At 39.3% G+C, this 16256-nt stretch overlaps 2 protein-coding genes across 3 annotated transcripts in view; both read right to left on the bottom strand.

Moving 5' to 3' along the window:
- LOC145463721 (transmembrane protein 234 homolog) overlaps positions 1-2980 on the bottom strand; it is a 3330-nt gene extending 350 nt beyond the window's left edge. The window contains exons 1-4 of one of the 2 annotated variants that reach the window (XM_081447505.1): positions 2194-2980; positions 1467-1618; positions 514-580; positions 1-392 (exon numbers count right to left, since the gene is read on the bottom strand). The exon at positions 1-392 is cut by the window's left edge and continues 161 nt beyond it. In XM_081447505.1, coding sequence (XP_081303631.1) covers positions 181-392; positions 514-580; positions 1467-1618; positions 2194-2209 — 447 coding nt within the window. In that variant the 5' untranslated portion in view covers positions 2210-2980 and the 3' untranslated portion in view covers positions 1-180. The remainder of the gene's footprint in view (positions 393-513; positions 581-1466; positions 1619-2193) is intronic. The other variant, XM_081447506.1, reaches the window with a different exon arrangement.
- Positions 2981-3651: 671 nt separating this feature from the next.
- LOC145463669 (merlin-like) lies at positions 3652-16238 on the bottom strand. Its single transcript, XM_081447443.1, has 17 exons — positions 16023-16238; positions 15766-15894; positions 14583-14795; positions 11499-11567; positions 11066-11148; positions 10509-10584; positions 9938-10072; positions 9535-9609; positions 9283-9396; positions 8483-8605; positions 7955-8086; positions 7416-7504; positions 6945-7053; positions 6495-6598; positions 6006-6054; positions 5790-5882; positions 3652-5038 (listed from the first exon to the last, which is right to left on the bottom strand). Exons 1-17 carry the CDS (start codon positions 16083-16085, stop codon positions 4988-4990), a joined length of 1707 nt encoding a protein of 568 aa, XP_081303569.1. The 5' UTR covers positions 16086-16238; the 3' UTR covers positions 3652-4987.
- Positions 16239-16256: the final 18 nt, after the last annotated feature.

The following is a 16256-nucleotide window of genomic DNA, read 5'->3' as shown; positions in this document are numbered from 1 at the left end:
AATTAGCTTGAAACGGAGGCTCATGCCGGGGAATATCATTAAAAAGAGATTAATGTCACTTGCATTTGAGAAGACTCCCCACTTTAGTCTCAATTGCAAGCTAGTTCCATTCCAATACCGAGAATACAAATATGGTCTGTTAGCTAATGCTTTCAACTTCTGCTGCTCTGAGTGCCAAATTCAGCTGGCCATTTTGACAATGTGTGACTCAACACCAAATTGCTGATGTTGAGGTGGTTGAAACATTTTTGCACATATCGTGCCCTTAAACTGACTGTTAGTGATGACATAATAAATACCTGTATTGATATTGCCTTCCCCTAACATCTTTCCAGCCAGGGTTGTTATGATCATAGTCAATGAATTGGTTATTGGTACAGCAATAGACAAGTCTACAGATATCAAAATTAACATAAACAAAGTGTGTTACTATGAAGTAAGTTGATTCCTGTTTTAGTTAACTGTAAAAATACAATTGGAATAACATTTCAAACACATGCTTGTTAGTATTACCTACAGATGCGAGTGTTAAGTAGTAAACAACTGATCCACATTGGTTTAACAAGAAAGGAATCATATACTGTGGAGGGAAATCATACAAACATGTCAGACCTGTAATGAGTATCACACCAATACCAGATCAGTTCCCTGTGCACCCACCCTGTGCAGGTATGCCTGATCATGTGGGTGTCCAATTTATTGTTATTGTCCAGTTACAACTTGAAACTGGAACACAATGTACACATCAATTATGTGCACTTGCATTGGTTCTTTCTTCCCGTTTCTTAAGTCTGTTTGTGAATCTGATGGAAGACATCAATAGCTTTCTGGCTACAACAGGTTTGCACAGATGTCCACATTTTGTGTTTATTGTCCAAGTCAGAGAGAAGTCATGTTCCATGGTGCAAACATACTCAGCTGATTTTTGGAATTGCTCAGCCTGCTAGCATAACTCCACACAGTCTAATTCAATATTATAATTATTCAATTGTTACCAATCATAGGTAATAATTAAAAATAATAACACTGACAATCGACTTGGTCCCAGAGACAATAGGATATTTTATATAATCTCTATCTCTGTACTACTAGGATGCAGAGTGGCTGAGTTGTTTAGGGTGCTGGTGTCGTAATCCGGAGGTCCAGGGTTCAAGGCCTCCACCCTACCACTAGCAAGATTTGTTTCTCAGTAGTCCCGGGTTCAAATCCTCAGTCACGCTTTGTAAATAGCCTGTAAACTAGCTAAGCTTAGTGCTTGTACAGCTAAGTACACGACCACTATAAATAAGAATAACATTTACATTACATTTTACAGACACTCGGCTCTGGCCTTTGCTTTGACTGTAACTGAAATTTGGGAACAAGAAGCAGTAATTCTTGCTTTTGATAAAAACACACAGGGCAAGATAATTTCTTATGATAAAGAAATTTATGCAGAACTCAGCATTTGTGGAAAATCTCCTCACCTTCCAGTTAGATGCAAGGAAGATGATTTCTGCAAAAAATTGTCTGATACGATCTGATCTGTGGATGTCCTCTATTCCCTTACTTCCTTTTCTTATCAGTGGGTTTGTAGACCCCCATAACATGGATACAAAGCACAGCCAGAATGCATCAGCTATCAGTTCAAGTATGCAAATGTATAAATATATATAATATATAAATATGTAATATAATTAGTCAGTATACATGGCAAAACTTAAAGACAGTGAGTACTCCCCCAAATAAGTACCATATCCATTGCTCTAACATGCAAATTTGCACCACCCTCCCCCCCCCCCCACCCCTCCCCCAACCTAGCCTCTGTCCCTAAAAAGTACATTTCTGTGCAAAGGCCTCTTTGGAAACATTAAATACCACCTACAATTTACACTAAATTATAAAAAGGGGGGGTAAGAATGCAGCAATTCCCACTTGCAGCCGGGTTGGGTATGGTTTTTTCTCTCTACTGTAATGGGTCGGCAATTTTAAAATAGCAAGCTTGTTCGATTAACAAAGTACAAACGATTTAGATTTCTTCCATTCTTTCATTCTTCCACCCAGAGAGCAGCCATGAAAAGAATGAAACCCACATAACATTTTATATCAGGCTATTTGAGATATTTATCTTACTTCGCGCCGCTTTGATCTCTGTGGCGTAAACGTCAAGTCATTCTACCGGTATATTAATATTTTTACAGTTTACATACTTACTGAGAGTATTACTCATTGTCGATAAGAATAAGTTAAAAATTATTTTTCCTTTCCATGAACAGAGTCTATAGAGCGTCTTTTAAAGGGGAGGAGAGAGAGAAAAAACACTGTCATTGCCCGCCATCTGCCTCAACGGTCCGCCATGTTTACTACGAAGTAGGCGACGCACTGGGAACGAGTAGTACCCATTTCCTCCGTCATACGGCAGGGTGTAGACCCGGTGGGGAGGCGGGCGCAGGGAGGAGTACTCTCTTATATATGGGATACAAAGCAGCCCAAAGGGTATAGTTTTTCGGCCGTTTTGCTTATAAATAGGGTATCAATTTTGGCCATTTTGGTCATAAATAGGGTTTGGTTTTTTGCACTCTAGGTCGTGAATAAAATAAATTAATTATGTATGTTTCTTAAGAGAAGCTACTTTTTCATCAATCATCATTATCGATAAGACCATCGACAAAAGGATGTTTAGGGCAACTGTGCCAGCCGCAATGGTCATAACTAGGGTATTACATTTTTGGTCAGATCATAAATAGGGCAGCGAAAATCGCAGATCTTGGTCATTAATAGGATAAGGGTTTTGGGAAGAGGGCCGCGCACCCCTCCCCCCCCCCCCCCCCCACCCAACTTTTCTGGGAGTACCTCCGGGGGTGTAGAACTTTTCAACGATCAAATCACACCGGCTCCAGCAGGTCGGCTGTACGCGAGCATTTTTTATTATTATGATGACTTTCGCGACATCGATTTCTTTTATTTTATACACGACTCCACAAGCTTTTAGCTTCAAAACTTATCGTGTTAAAATAAAGGCTTTCTATTTTATTCTACTCTATTCTATCGATAGCCTGACTAAGCATATGTTTCACCATAATTGGGAACCAGCGAGTGGCGCGAAACTTGGTGAATCAGAACCCGTAACTGCTCTAGACTACGGGTAGTAGCGAAAGATGGACTAATCGTAGTCTCTCACTGCTCCCGTCTGTCTGCCATTTTCGAGTTAACCTAAGCCTCTCTATCAAGCGAGGCCTGGTGCACAACCATTCATATGAAAATTAGTTTCATTTGTATGTGAATGAATCTCATTTTCATATGAAAGGACGGGCACCAAAACTCGCTTTGAGAAAGAGGCTACAGGTAATTCGGGAATGACCTATTATGCCCACTCTAGTTCTAGTCAACCATCTTTTAGCGGATCAAGATACATATATCATGTACCCAGTCTTAATTTTCCAGTGTACCCTGAGAGCAGAGTCCCCTTCGATCTTCCAGGGAACTCGAATTCCAATGTTAGGATACGGATTTTCCCGCCAAAGTAACAATTAATCAAACACGCTTTACAATTCACCTTAAAAAATTGCGTCATCGGCATTTCTAGGCCATGAAACTGGTACTGTCGCAATTCTAATTTTGTGCAAGCGTTGATGCGAAAGTTCCAAAACTAAATTCATCAACAATAAAACAGACAACTGCCTCCATTCATCTGTTTGCTTTATTTGGCTTCGCTAGCAGAACGCATATGGCTCTCATAGGGATCTGGGACGAGATTTCCTTCTTTTCTTCCCAATATCTCTCCCAGTGCAGGCGATTTATAGTTTCGTTACAATGACATAAGGTTGCGAAATTTTGTACATTGATTTTATAACACTATCTACACTTACGATATCACTAATGTCAATAGCTAAATCAATTAGATGAGTTGTGAGGATGACTTAGGGCTCAATAATTTGATTCATTCTACCTGCGCAAAAAGTAAACATTTTGTCGGGGATTTTCAAACAAACCTGTATCTTTATAACTAATGACTAAAGTTTCGGCCGAACTAAATTAAAAAACAAAAACACCGAAACATCTTCCGCCCAGTAATACGTGAAATAGCGTTCACGTACTCCCTCCAGATAAACTGCTAAACCATCACAGACCGCTGAGAGTACACCCTGTACAAGCTATGATAAGTAAGTACCGCTCAAACGGCACGTTTGTTTGAGCCGTTTTAGACAGAAATAGTTACAGATTTTGCTGCTTTGGTCAGAAAAAAAGGATTTATACTTCATTCAACTAAAGAAATACATAAGCTTCAAACTTATAAGTGGGACTGAGAAGTAACGATACACTCCACTACATTCAAATGCTCCGGTCTCAAAAACCGGTCAAGGGGCTCGAGTACTGGTCGGCACGCCACCATAGAAATTCCAGGAGTGTTCCTCCCCTCCCTAAAAATTCTCGCTTCCGCCCTCTCCTCATACATTTTTCCCTTTTTCTAGGTCAGGGATGGGGGGAGAGGACAGCGCAAACGTACACTGATAAAAAGAAACACAAATTATGGCGAGGTATACAGTTGACAACGCTACCTCGAACTCCAACCTCGTACCCAGGGAAAGATGAGAGACCCTGGGGATGAGGTTGCTCGAATTCTTAGAGGAAACGAAAAATGGCTCGAGATGTCGGGGCTTCGAACCGATAGTAAGTGACTAAAAAGTATACTAAGGGACCATGATTTGGGTTCAAGAATGGCGGGGAGTTCGAGATAATGGAGTTTCAGATAGCGATGATTTACTGTATTGTATCATTATCATAACACGTTCGGGAGGCTCTGATAAGTCTCACGTGACTGAGGCTAAAACCGACTTTCGCTGTCTACTGAAATTTGACTCTTTTTATGAGTTTCTCTCGGTGGATATGACTTCTTATGAAATCTGGATTAAATATCTCAGTCAAGGAATGAATTAAATATTAGGAGAATGTCTGTACTCTTTTCTCTTGCATCAGGATTACTTGAGAGACCAGGGAAACTTCTCTTTCATAACTCTTCAAAAAACTGAATTCTTGCTGTAGATGTTCCAGTTTGAATCTGTAAAAACAACAAGGAACGTACCATTACTGAAAATGAATCAAATGAAGGTATCGCACATAACCGAAATATTGAAACGATGTTTGGAAAGAAAAGAGAAATTGCATAGTGACTTAATGGACCAAGATGTCAGTGTTCTAAAACTTTTCGGAAAAACTTTTATCGCCATTTCTTAGCTCCTTTCTCCGGACTCAAAAATTTCCCCTGGGTATTAACCCTCTTCCGAGTTGCTTTGACATAACGCTGAGCCTTGAAAATAAGCCTGTTCAATTATCTGGGCCATTATTGCTTCTAACCCTCCGCCCCCCTCCCCCGCCCGTTATGGCACAACAAGACAATATCCACTTGTTAATCAATTCCATTATCATCCTTACCACCAAGAGGAAGCTCGAGTATAAGAGTACAATATCCTCCTCTCTGACTTGTATTATGTGTCGACTTTTCGTTGAAAACGGTAAAAGTTGTAAATGCTAATTAAAAATGAAAGTATTAAACTTTTTTCCCCCTTTTTTGCGGGGGGGGAGGGGGGGGAGTCAAAATGGAACCAAAAGCAAGCTCTCTCTGAAGACAAATGGGTTTCTGACGAAAATAGATGTTTACAACAACAGATGAAAGCTCATCGTCACCAAGAGCTAGAGTCTAATGGACGAGTAACCTTGCTGTTCCTTTGGAGCATTACTTCAAGCAGCGAACAGCTTGTTATACAGATTATGATTGCTACTTTAGAACTGAAGAATTACAAGTCACTTACTTTCTGTAACGTAGAGTATTTATTTTCCCCGCGTCTAAGATTTTCGTCGTGAATATAATCCCAACGCGTTTGTCTATCATCAATCTTTAATCCCTGAAAAACCCAGATAGATGGTACGTGAAAACTGAAGAAAACGCTATTACTAACAAACTTAAGCTGTTACCTTACAACAGGACAGAGATAAAGGACAGGTAAAGTAAACAGAAAACTTGTTACCTCCATCTGGGACTTGAGATCCCGAAGCTGTTGCTGAATGTTTCTATGTCTAAAAGAAATTAAAGTTTTATAATTAATAATCATGAATGTTTCCAATCCTTAACTTGGTTGGCTATTCAGTAGCAGATCTGGCGGAGGGGGCCAGGGTGTCCCTCTATTCTGTTGGAAAATATAACGCTTAAAGGGCTTTTTCCGCCCAACCCCATCCCCACCCCACTGATCGTCTCCCTAGCACCCCTCCTCCCTTAAACAAGAAAAGTTCATGGTATCTTCACATGGTCCCTCTTATCCTCCACTTTGAGCCATCTGGATCTGCTATTGTTATCGTCCCGTAGGTGACTAGCCTCATTCCTACAATTAATTTGCCACGTAATCTATTCCGGCTAAAGAATAAAGTCAAGAATGCATTCAGGAAAATCAAACCGGCAGAGGCTAATATTTTAAAATTTGAAAATTCTACGAGACGGAATGTCATAGACTCATCCTTACCTCTCTCTTTCGTACTCTCGCGACAACTGAGAAACCTCCCCATCTGTTAACTGTTCCACGCTGCGGTCAATATCAGCAATTATTTCCCTAGGATCACTGTACCTCTGGAAAATAAGGCAATCATTGTTTGGTAACACCATGTTGTAGCACTTTTAAAAATGTGTTGTGTACGCTAATACTTGAGTGGATTTCCCATGCTACCGAACTTTACGATAGGAGTGAAAAGGTACAAAAACCGAACGGGGCTCAGTCATTGCTTACCAGTACAAGATTCCTACGTAATGAGCATTTTCAAAGATTGCAATAAATTTACATTGTTTGAATGACTAAAACAGTGATAACAGACTTATATCTTTCCTCGACTACAAAATGCCTGCAGTTGACAACGGCAGCCCAGTTCACGCATCACGCGTTTCGCACACGTTGCGTGCCTAGCAGCACTGTACTTACAGAAAATACATCTGGTGACGTTGTCACTTCTACCAGCTTTTGTTTGGCCAACCGTTCAGCCTGTCGTGACTTCATCAGATCCTCTCTGAGCATCAAAGCTTCTCTCGCTCTGCAAGAAAACAGAATATTGGAGAACAAAACTGCAAATAAGGCAACAAAAAGTCATACTAATGCCAAGACACCGAATGTATGAGAAAGGTTTCTAAAAGAAGAGTGCAGTCATAACTAATTTAGTTACGACTGCAGAGTTGTAAGCTTTTGTGGATCTGAAGAAAACGTCAAAGTAACCGTGTCACTTTTATCCCGTTGACAAATAAATTCTCCCTCATAATGACCAGACTTTTCCTTTATCGTGGTACTACAAAGTAATAAGACTGTTGTCCTCAACTGATGGATTTCATTGTTTTCTTCACCTGTATCAGTGCATGACAATGTAACATCGTTATGAGAATTTCGATGTTGATAACGTACCTGGTTTCAGCCTCTTGCATGACTCTCCTTAACCTTTCCTCTGCTACTTCTCGTGCTTTCCTCTCAATGGCAATTCGCTCATCACCTGACTGTGACGTAAACAGTATTACAAGATGAACGTCAACAGAGGTAGCGAACTGTAGGCAAGTAAACTAAATTCTCCCAACCATACTGACTTCAAGTTTGGATGGTCGTTATATCAGCGCACATTACCAAAACCTGGCATTAGCAGGAAATTTATAATTTCCCTGATCATATGGCAAATTCCTTAACTGAAAGAGGGGCCATGTTTTTCTTTTGTTGTAAGTTGTTTTCTCCAATTATTCCTTAGTTTTTCTTTCGATTAGGAATATGTATCAAACACTTAAGACAATGTTTTTTATAACATTTCCAAACATCTCGACTTTTCTTAAAGAATATCCCATAGACTACTCTGCTGGACGCCGTATTTTTAACTCTCTTCTCGTTGTTTGGGAATGTGGTCAAAACCCGTCTCTCGTGTTTGATATAAAAGCCTAACACAAATGACTTTGCAATACCGTACTGACGCACAATCGAAGTCGCTTTATTTCTTCTTCAGCATCAGAAGCTTTTTTTCCAAGTAATGCTGCCTCTTCTTCCGCCACTCGAGCTTTTTCCGCTAATAATTCTCCCATTTCTTCTGATTTTATCTAAAGCAAAGGGGAAAAAACACTAATTTCACATAGAGTTTTCCAATCACTGTCATAAAACGAAAAAAAATCAAAGTAATCACAATACGCGCATGTAACGCCATTTACCAATCACTAGAGCGCGAAGAAAACTTTCAACATATATCCTGCGCCAAGCGCTGGAAACACGTGAAGGTCAAGTCACGTGGGTTTGGGTTTGCTCCTGCTGATTGGTACAAATAACTTATGCACTGGATTGGGTAGTGCACATTGCACGGGGTTTTTTTTTTTGGAACCAAGTATAGAGCTACACGTATCAAACACAAAACAAAATGGTATTACTAGTACTTTCGACAATCGGTTGAAAAACAAAACAAAAAGCGCTAACAACTAAAAGTACAGTTGTTCGAGGTTTACCAATGCGTCTTTAGTTCTGTTGGCTTCTTCTTGATATTCTGCCATTCTTCTCTCTAATTCCTCCTTTTGTTGAGCCATTTCCTCTCGTGCTTGCTGTTCTTTCAAAAGCTTGTCTCTCTCTATCTGAAAATGAATAACTACTATTACAGACAACTTTGGGAAACAGGGGTGCTTCTCACGATGGAATCGTTTGAATCAAGTCTAAAAGGTCTTAAATTTCTTGAATATTAAAAACGAAATTGAGATTTGATGGTCAAGAGGTAGAATAGAGTCTATCTTTAGTCTCAAGTTAATGACTACACAAAAGTTGGCATCATCTGTTCCTGCTCTAACGAAAATTTGAACAAATTCAAATTCTAAGGCCCTGTCCACACACTATGCCGGAGGAATTTGAAAACAAAACAATCACTGGTCATTTTGCATTTGTGTTTGAGTAAAACTAAGACAGGGAAATACCATGATTATGCTAATGTAATCGTTTTCGAAAAGTTTCATTTTCAAAATGTTTTCCGTCCACACTAAATCGCAAAGCCAGCGTTTTCAAATTCTTCCGGTTTGAAGAACGTTTTCGAAAAGCTCCGATTTCATGACAGATTAGTGTGGACAGAAGGTCTAACTGGAGAATCAAATTCCCCCGGTATAATATGGACAGGGCCTAAGAAGAGATACCAGAGTTACAGCTGTAGGAGATCAAACAAGAGCAAGAATTTTATCCCTTCACTCTCCTTTTTTGATCTGGATAAAAAATGATCCAATCCATTCACTTACTCATGCGTCTTGTAAGAGTAACTTCCACTAACCTGTCTTCTCATCTTCTCCTCTCTAGCCAGTGAACGCATCTGTTGTATTTCCATTGTGTCTGGTTTTCTCCTTCGCGTGAAAAGTTCATGGTTGCCAACACACAAATCAAGAATCTGTAGTCAGGAGAATTTGATAAGATGAAGTGTTACAGTCACACTAGGTAACTGAAGTAAACCAGTTTAAGGTACAAACACTAAGGGTGCGAACACCTCCTGCATTGCACCAACATGTATACAAGTACATATACGTACCACTTTGTTGACTCGCAGTTTCGCTGCATGGAATATAAAATCTGGAGATGACTTGACCGCTGGCTTGATCTGAAACTAAATAGTTATTAAATAAAATCATTATATAACCTGTATCAAAGCCAGACACAGTAATCTCCAAGGTGCCATTTGTACAGTCAGAAATACAAGTTCATTTTTTTAAATCTTTGGTATGAAGCTCTACTTAGCATCCTCTGAGGAGAAGGGGTGCTCATTAATAGAGAGGGATGGGGCTTATTTGAATAATAAATCAGCTAATAAACATCAAATTTACACATATAAAATTGTCCAATGTCTAAAGAAGTGCTCTTAATAATTGTTATAATTATAACATTTTTGTTTCTGTAGTCATTTACATGTAAAAGAGTTTAAGATTGACACTTACCCTTTTGTCATGAAAAGAAATATTCTTTGTCTCATTCCAAGGAAAAGAGATTTTTGGATTCAGTTTGTTGTCTTTCTCATAAATGTTAAGGCCATGAGCATCAATGCCAAGCCATAACTCAGTTCCCCTTCTGTTCTGTGAAAAAAAAAATAGAAAGTCAGAAACAATATAAATTCATGTATCAAGCAATATGAGTTCATGGCAAGGCAGGAATTAATCTGTGACACCTGAGGTTGCAGTAAGTGCACACCATGGTAAGATCCCCGCCTCCCCTCCCCCCATCCACCCCTCCACCCAATGTGTCCAAAGAGGCCCAGGTTCAAATCTTAGACCTGGCTTCATATGTGGTTTTAGTTTGTTACTAGTTACTCTCCTTGCTAAGAAAGGGCTTTTCTTTGAGTTCATTGGCTTTCATCCCACCACAGACAACAACAGCCCAAAATTCCTTTTCAAATGGGAATCTGAGGGCCACCAGTTTATCAGTCATAAAACTAAATATTACAATGTATGTTATGTTAATTATTTCTGAACCCCACTGAATATTGAAGCAATTTAACTTTTAACATTGTACCTTGATTGCAAAGTAGCTCACGCCATACATCTCCAGGTCTTGTGCTATTTTTAAGTATTCCATCTCTGCTTCATCTCTGTGAATGTAATTTAATTCACTTGTAAGTGAACCTCGTGGTCAAACAAATACAAACGCACACAACAGTCCTGCAAAATCACCGGTTTTACAAAGGCAACACTCATGAGTAGTCAGTGTTTCTGTCGCTGTTGCTATTACATAGGCTAATGCTCATCATTTTCTGAAAAAGATGGCAAAATCAATGCATAACTGATCACTTTCCAGCAAAATTTGTTCCGAAAATTTCTACGAAATCAGCCATTTTTTATCAATTGTTTTTCAGCAAAATTTGCCCGAAAATGTCTGTGAATTTTCCACGAAATCAGCCGTTTTTCCGCAAATTTGTCTCTGAAAATCCTGCAAAATTTGAATTTTTCTCCATGACCTATCAAAAGCCCTGAATACATCATCTTCTTATTTCAGAGTATACCGTAGAACTGAGGATTTGGTGGATTCAAGTGATTAGATGAAGGATCATGAATCAGTATTAATACATGTACCTTCTCATTCCTTTGTGTTCAGCATACCATGAGGTGATCCTCTCTTCCCACATATCTGAAGTCATCTGATACTGGTCAATAACCTAAAAGCACAATGCAAGAAAATCAATCAAGTCTCCATGCTATACATATACGAAGCATTTCACTCAGGCAAGACTAACCCACATTGCCAGTGAGAGTATACCCTGGTTTTGGTTACATGAATTGACTAAGACCAGATGTTATGCTAGTCAGCTATACCATTTTCCTTAACAGACAGCTGATACAATGTAATTGCATTTGTACCCCTGGATGACCTGAATGGACAGAGAAACTGTGATGATTACAACTGTAATTTAAAGTAAAAGCTCTCATTATGTATTGTTCTCAATGATAGGCCATGTATTATGAGTGCTCAAACAAAACACCAGAGACAAACACAGTGTCTACCAACCCTCTGAGGTAGCAGCAAATCTTTTGCAAGGAACCCTGGAGTGTGGAACTCTTGGTCATAGTCTCCATACTGAAACAAAACAAACAAACAAACAAAACAAGTAGTGAGCCAGGAACAGTAAATATGGGAATGTAACATTGCTGTTGATTATCTATTTAAATTGCTCAAGTAAGTAGCAGTTTTGGCTAGCCTGTGCCAAGCTTTAAGATAAGGTTGTCACAGTGATTTCACATTCAAACAGTAGGAGAATTTTTTGTAATGACCTAAAAGTCCACCACTCAGTGGATTTAACATTAACCCATTGACGCCTGTGCCGCCCGTAACCGCCCATGCGAAAAACTCCTCCATTTCCCTGTGCCGCCCGTAACCGCCCGAAAAAAAGCACATGGGGACAATTGCCTTTCCTACCCTCCCTGAAGATTCTTTGGTTCCCCTTTTGTTCTATTGTTCTTGAGGACAAATAAACCAATCAGAATGGACTTTCTGAGCATATTTTCAGAGGACTTTAGGGGTCCTAGAAAGACGGTTTTTCTTCTTAAAATCGCGCGCTCGAAAAGTGCAGGTAACATGGCGCGTTGCGGTCCAAATCTAAAAAACTTCCAAGGTCTTGTTTTCATTCCTAACACGGATAAATTACTGCTTTGGGCTTTAAAATAGAAAGGAAAAATACAAATCAATGTTCAGGTGGCCTCAGAATGGAGGATCAAGGAATACAGAGTCCTCAAAACTTTCTGGTGAAGAAGTTTTTCTTCCTACAACCGCCGAGAAAACATGAAGATCGGAGCGCTTTCAAGTAAGTTTCGACGACAGATCGCAGGTTTAAAGCGGCTTTTCGGATTTCAGAAACAAAAATGGTAATGTACATTATTACTTCGAAGTTGAATTCAACTTTTAGAACGATTGGTAAAGCCACGGGCGTTAAAATGACTGCAAAAGCGGTCGGTAAAAACTCAAGCTTTCGCGTTAGCGTGAAGAATAATTTGAACATGCGGTCATGCAGCGAAGCACGTCTGCGAAGTTTTGAACAATTTTTTGCTTTTAAATAGGTTTCTTCGTCTCAGCTTGGATGAAAATTTATTGTTATTGAACTTCCTTTCGCATCTCTTTCATTTGGTTCCCTGTATTTGGGAATTTTAGGTTTTAAAAGTGAACAGTAACTTGCACGCTGGATTTCTGCATATTTAATTTACGGCAACCTCTAGGCGCTTTGTTTATTTAGTTTATTCGCTTCGTTCAAATATTTTTTGGAGTCTTATTCAGCTACTACAGAACCGCTGAGAAAAGAACTAAATGGCCACTGATTTAACACAGTTGAAATACAACTGATCTCAAAATAATTCGCTTGTTTTTGTCGTCTTTTTGATTTACGACTTTCATCTTTCTTTCGCAGGGCCGTAATATTTTCGTCGCGCGGCGAAGAAATTACTTGATTTCTTGTTTTCAGATTGATTTTTACATGAGTTCTTCGCTTTTAGTTTTCGTTGTTTTCTCAAACGTTAGCCGTTATAGTACAAGAAATTCAATTCTGTTGTATTTGGTTTCGTTTTTGTCCTCCAAAGTCAATAATTGACTCATTTTCGCAAAGTCAATTTTCTCAGCTTCTGTGGGACATTTTGTCGCGCGGTAAAGAAATAATATAATTTCTTGTTTTCTCCTCAGTTTTACACATTAGGTTGAGTTCTGTTTGCTAATATTTTTTAGTATTTTGACCCTTCATTTATTCAACTTTAAATAAACGATGTCTTGAAACCTGATCCTGTGTCTGTGGTTACTGCGCATATGGTTTATTTTTGTGCTTTCGCTCGCTCAGAAATATTCCAAAAAACGCCAGGGAATTAGGGGTGGGTCGCGGGCAATTTCATTCAGGCGTCAATGGGTTAATAATAAAAAATTTTAGCAGGATGATCTTTTGAACATGCAGAGCACACAAGAATATGATTGTTAGAATTCAATTTCTATTCCTGCCTAGCCTGCATAGCCGGTGGTTTAGTTGGGGTAGAACGCACAAGCTAGCAGCGAGAGCAGCAATGCGGCGAGGAGCCTGGTGGTAAAAACGAAAAACTGCCTGCCCAGATTCCCTGCCTTTTTTACTAGTCCTGTATGCTGGAGTACAGGTTGTTCTCATTGGATCTGAACATTAACAAGTCAATCAAATGTTTTGTTCATTTCCCAGGGGAGAACTCCAAGGGACAATGCAAATCTTAGCATGAAAAGCAAAAGCATCGAGCCTGAATATTTGGTAGCTAATATTCTTCGCAAAGACGGTGATATAGTTCTAAATCAATCTAAAGCATGAGCAACAAACGGCCAAAAATAATTTGTTTTGTGAAATTGTGTCAGTCGTCGTCGACTTTGTTCATGGTGATTTCATTCTCTTTCCAGCTCCATATTTGCACGAATGAAATTGTAACGCTAAAATGGGTTCTGTAATTTTCTTCCACTGGTATTGCAAACACAGAGACGTGCCTGATGTGTCAACTTTCAGACCAATCTTTGAGTGCTCAGGGCACTAACGCCACCCACTCTCATTTTGAAATCCTTTCCACTTGAAAACCTTGAAAAGGTTTTGGGTCATAGTATAAGATGTCTTCTAAAATTTCCCGCATTAAATCTTTAGTGGACTTGTGCCTTGAATTGTGAAACCCTTGTTGTTTTCCATTTCCCTTCCTCGACAGGCTTTTCAGCATATCGCCCTTCACCACCAATGAAATTTGGTTTGATTTCCCAATTTGACTTTCAAGCAGCTTCCCCTTCTCATTCCTGCAACGCATACAAAACCTGTCAACAGGATAGTCAAAATGTGCAGAGGGGCAGCAATCAAAAAGGCAGCAAATCTGGGCAGGCAGTTTTTTTCATTTTTCCTTCCAGGCCACTCCCAGCTTCACCGTTCGTTTTTGCGGATCACCCTCTATACGGTCCTATACTCCAACCAACTAAATCACCAGCTACACAGGCTAATTCCTGCCTGCATGTTGATATCATTGACACATTAAGCCTGTTGTAAAGGTAGATCATAATATTATTATGGTTAAGGCTATGCCTCTAAGGACGCATAACTATATTGAATGGTGGTAATATGAACACCTTAGCTTGCACTGCGTATGAAGCCAAAAGAACAGAAGCCTCTGGTGGACAGAAGATGTCCATGCTCAGAATAGCCTCCTTAACTTGCAAGAAAAATAAGTGTTGTGTTATTTCTTGCATCAGTTCCTCTGCTACATCCTCTGGGAAAAACTTGATGCGGAAATTAAGGCTGACTGGCTCATCCTTTGGAATTGGAAGATCTTGACCTAAAACCTTAAAAATAAAGATCTGGATTACTGAGTATCCTGATTAAAGAGGGTACAAGACAGTTAACTGTGTCCTAATGACAAGTGTATAATAACATATGACAGTTGGAAAAGTTAAGGGTATTTAATATGTGCCTAGAACAGAGAACTAATAATAGCCAAGGAACCAATTGGAAAGTAAAGTTGTCAACAATGACATTACGAGTTACAAAAATTATTTTACATACACAGTGAGCTAGTATTTATATTATAAGATTACAAAAAAGTCGTCAAAAAAGCCAAGTTCAGATTAAGTTCTCACTACATAATTTATCAACCTTTAACTTTGCTGAATCTATCTGATTAAAATAAGACAGCTAAATACAGGTAGACTTCATAACTCATTTAGCACAGAAATGGAAGGGCGTGCGTGAAACAAATCAAAAAATTAAAAATACAAGGAAAGGTAAACATTAGCGCCAAACACCTGCTGACACTTCAGCCATTTTGCGACAATCATGCTATCTAAATCAAATTTTATACACGTTAAGCTTTTGTCCTGATCTCACCACAGTTACTTGGTTCAAGGTGCTGACATTTTCCCCTAATTTCACTCGCGTTTGCTTTCTACCACTTTAAATCACCGATCGACGCAGCACACGGCTGTGCGTGGAATTGAGAATCAATCAGTTTGAGTCAAATTTAATTGAGGGAACGACTTTAATTAATAAATGGACCTTATCAGAAAATTTGAAAACAGTTTATAAATATGTTCGGCAAGGCGAAACTGAAACACGGCATCTGCAACTCTAATGCCCGCACGGGAACGCGGTAAACGACAACTGAGAAATGGTTCGTGAGCAATGGAGAAAATTAACGTAAGCTGCTGCTGCTGCCCTTACTTGTGTCTGGAATACCCAAAATTGATCTGAAAATTCCGTAAATTCTTCACATTTTCAATCGATTATTTACCAAAAATACCTTGATTCTTTCCATACCTTCTTGTTGAATTTTAGCCAGGTGAAGACACCTTTCTTGTCTACAAACTGCAAGCCAAAATACCACGTTTCCCGGACGCCCAAGGTTCGCACAACAAGATCAAAAAGATCTTTTCCCGTGCAGCTCTTCTGCATGAAATTTAACAAGAGGGGCATTTATTGACAGAGTAACAGCTTCAACCGAGAACAGAGTAAACTAAGATCTAATAGATCTCAAGCAATCATCAAAATTTAGTAAACTTTTCAACTTAGTTTACCTCCACTGAGAACTCCAACTCCGCATCGAGTGTCGTAATGCGAACGTCGTGTGTCTTCGGCATATTTTCGCACCATTTGGCAAGGTTTTGACAAAGCACCAATTCTACTAGACTAATCTTGGCGATCTACATCTCAGGAAGGTTTTTTTTCGATACAAATGGATGCTTGCTATGTACAGAATTTTGACGTGGCTACCATAAACATCCGTTTCCCTTCTAAGAGCTACTGCTGAC

Source organism: Orbicella franksi, chromosome 12 (genome assembly GCF_964199315.1).
Source record: "Orbicella franksi chromosome 12, jaOrbFran1.1, whole genome shotgun sequence".
In the NCBI taxonomy this organism is placed as follows: Eukaryota; Metazoa; Cnidaria; class Anthozoa; order Scleractinia; family Merulinidae; genus Orbicella; species Orbicella franksi.
Note: the sequence above shows the minus strand (reverse complement) of the source record. Positions and strands in the feature narration are given on the sequence as shown.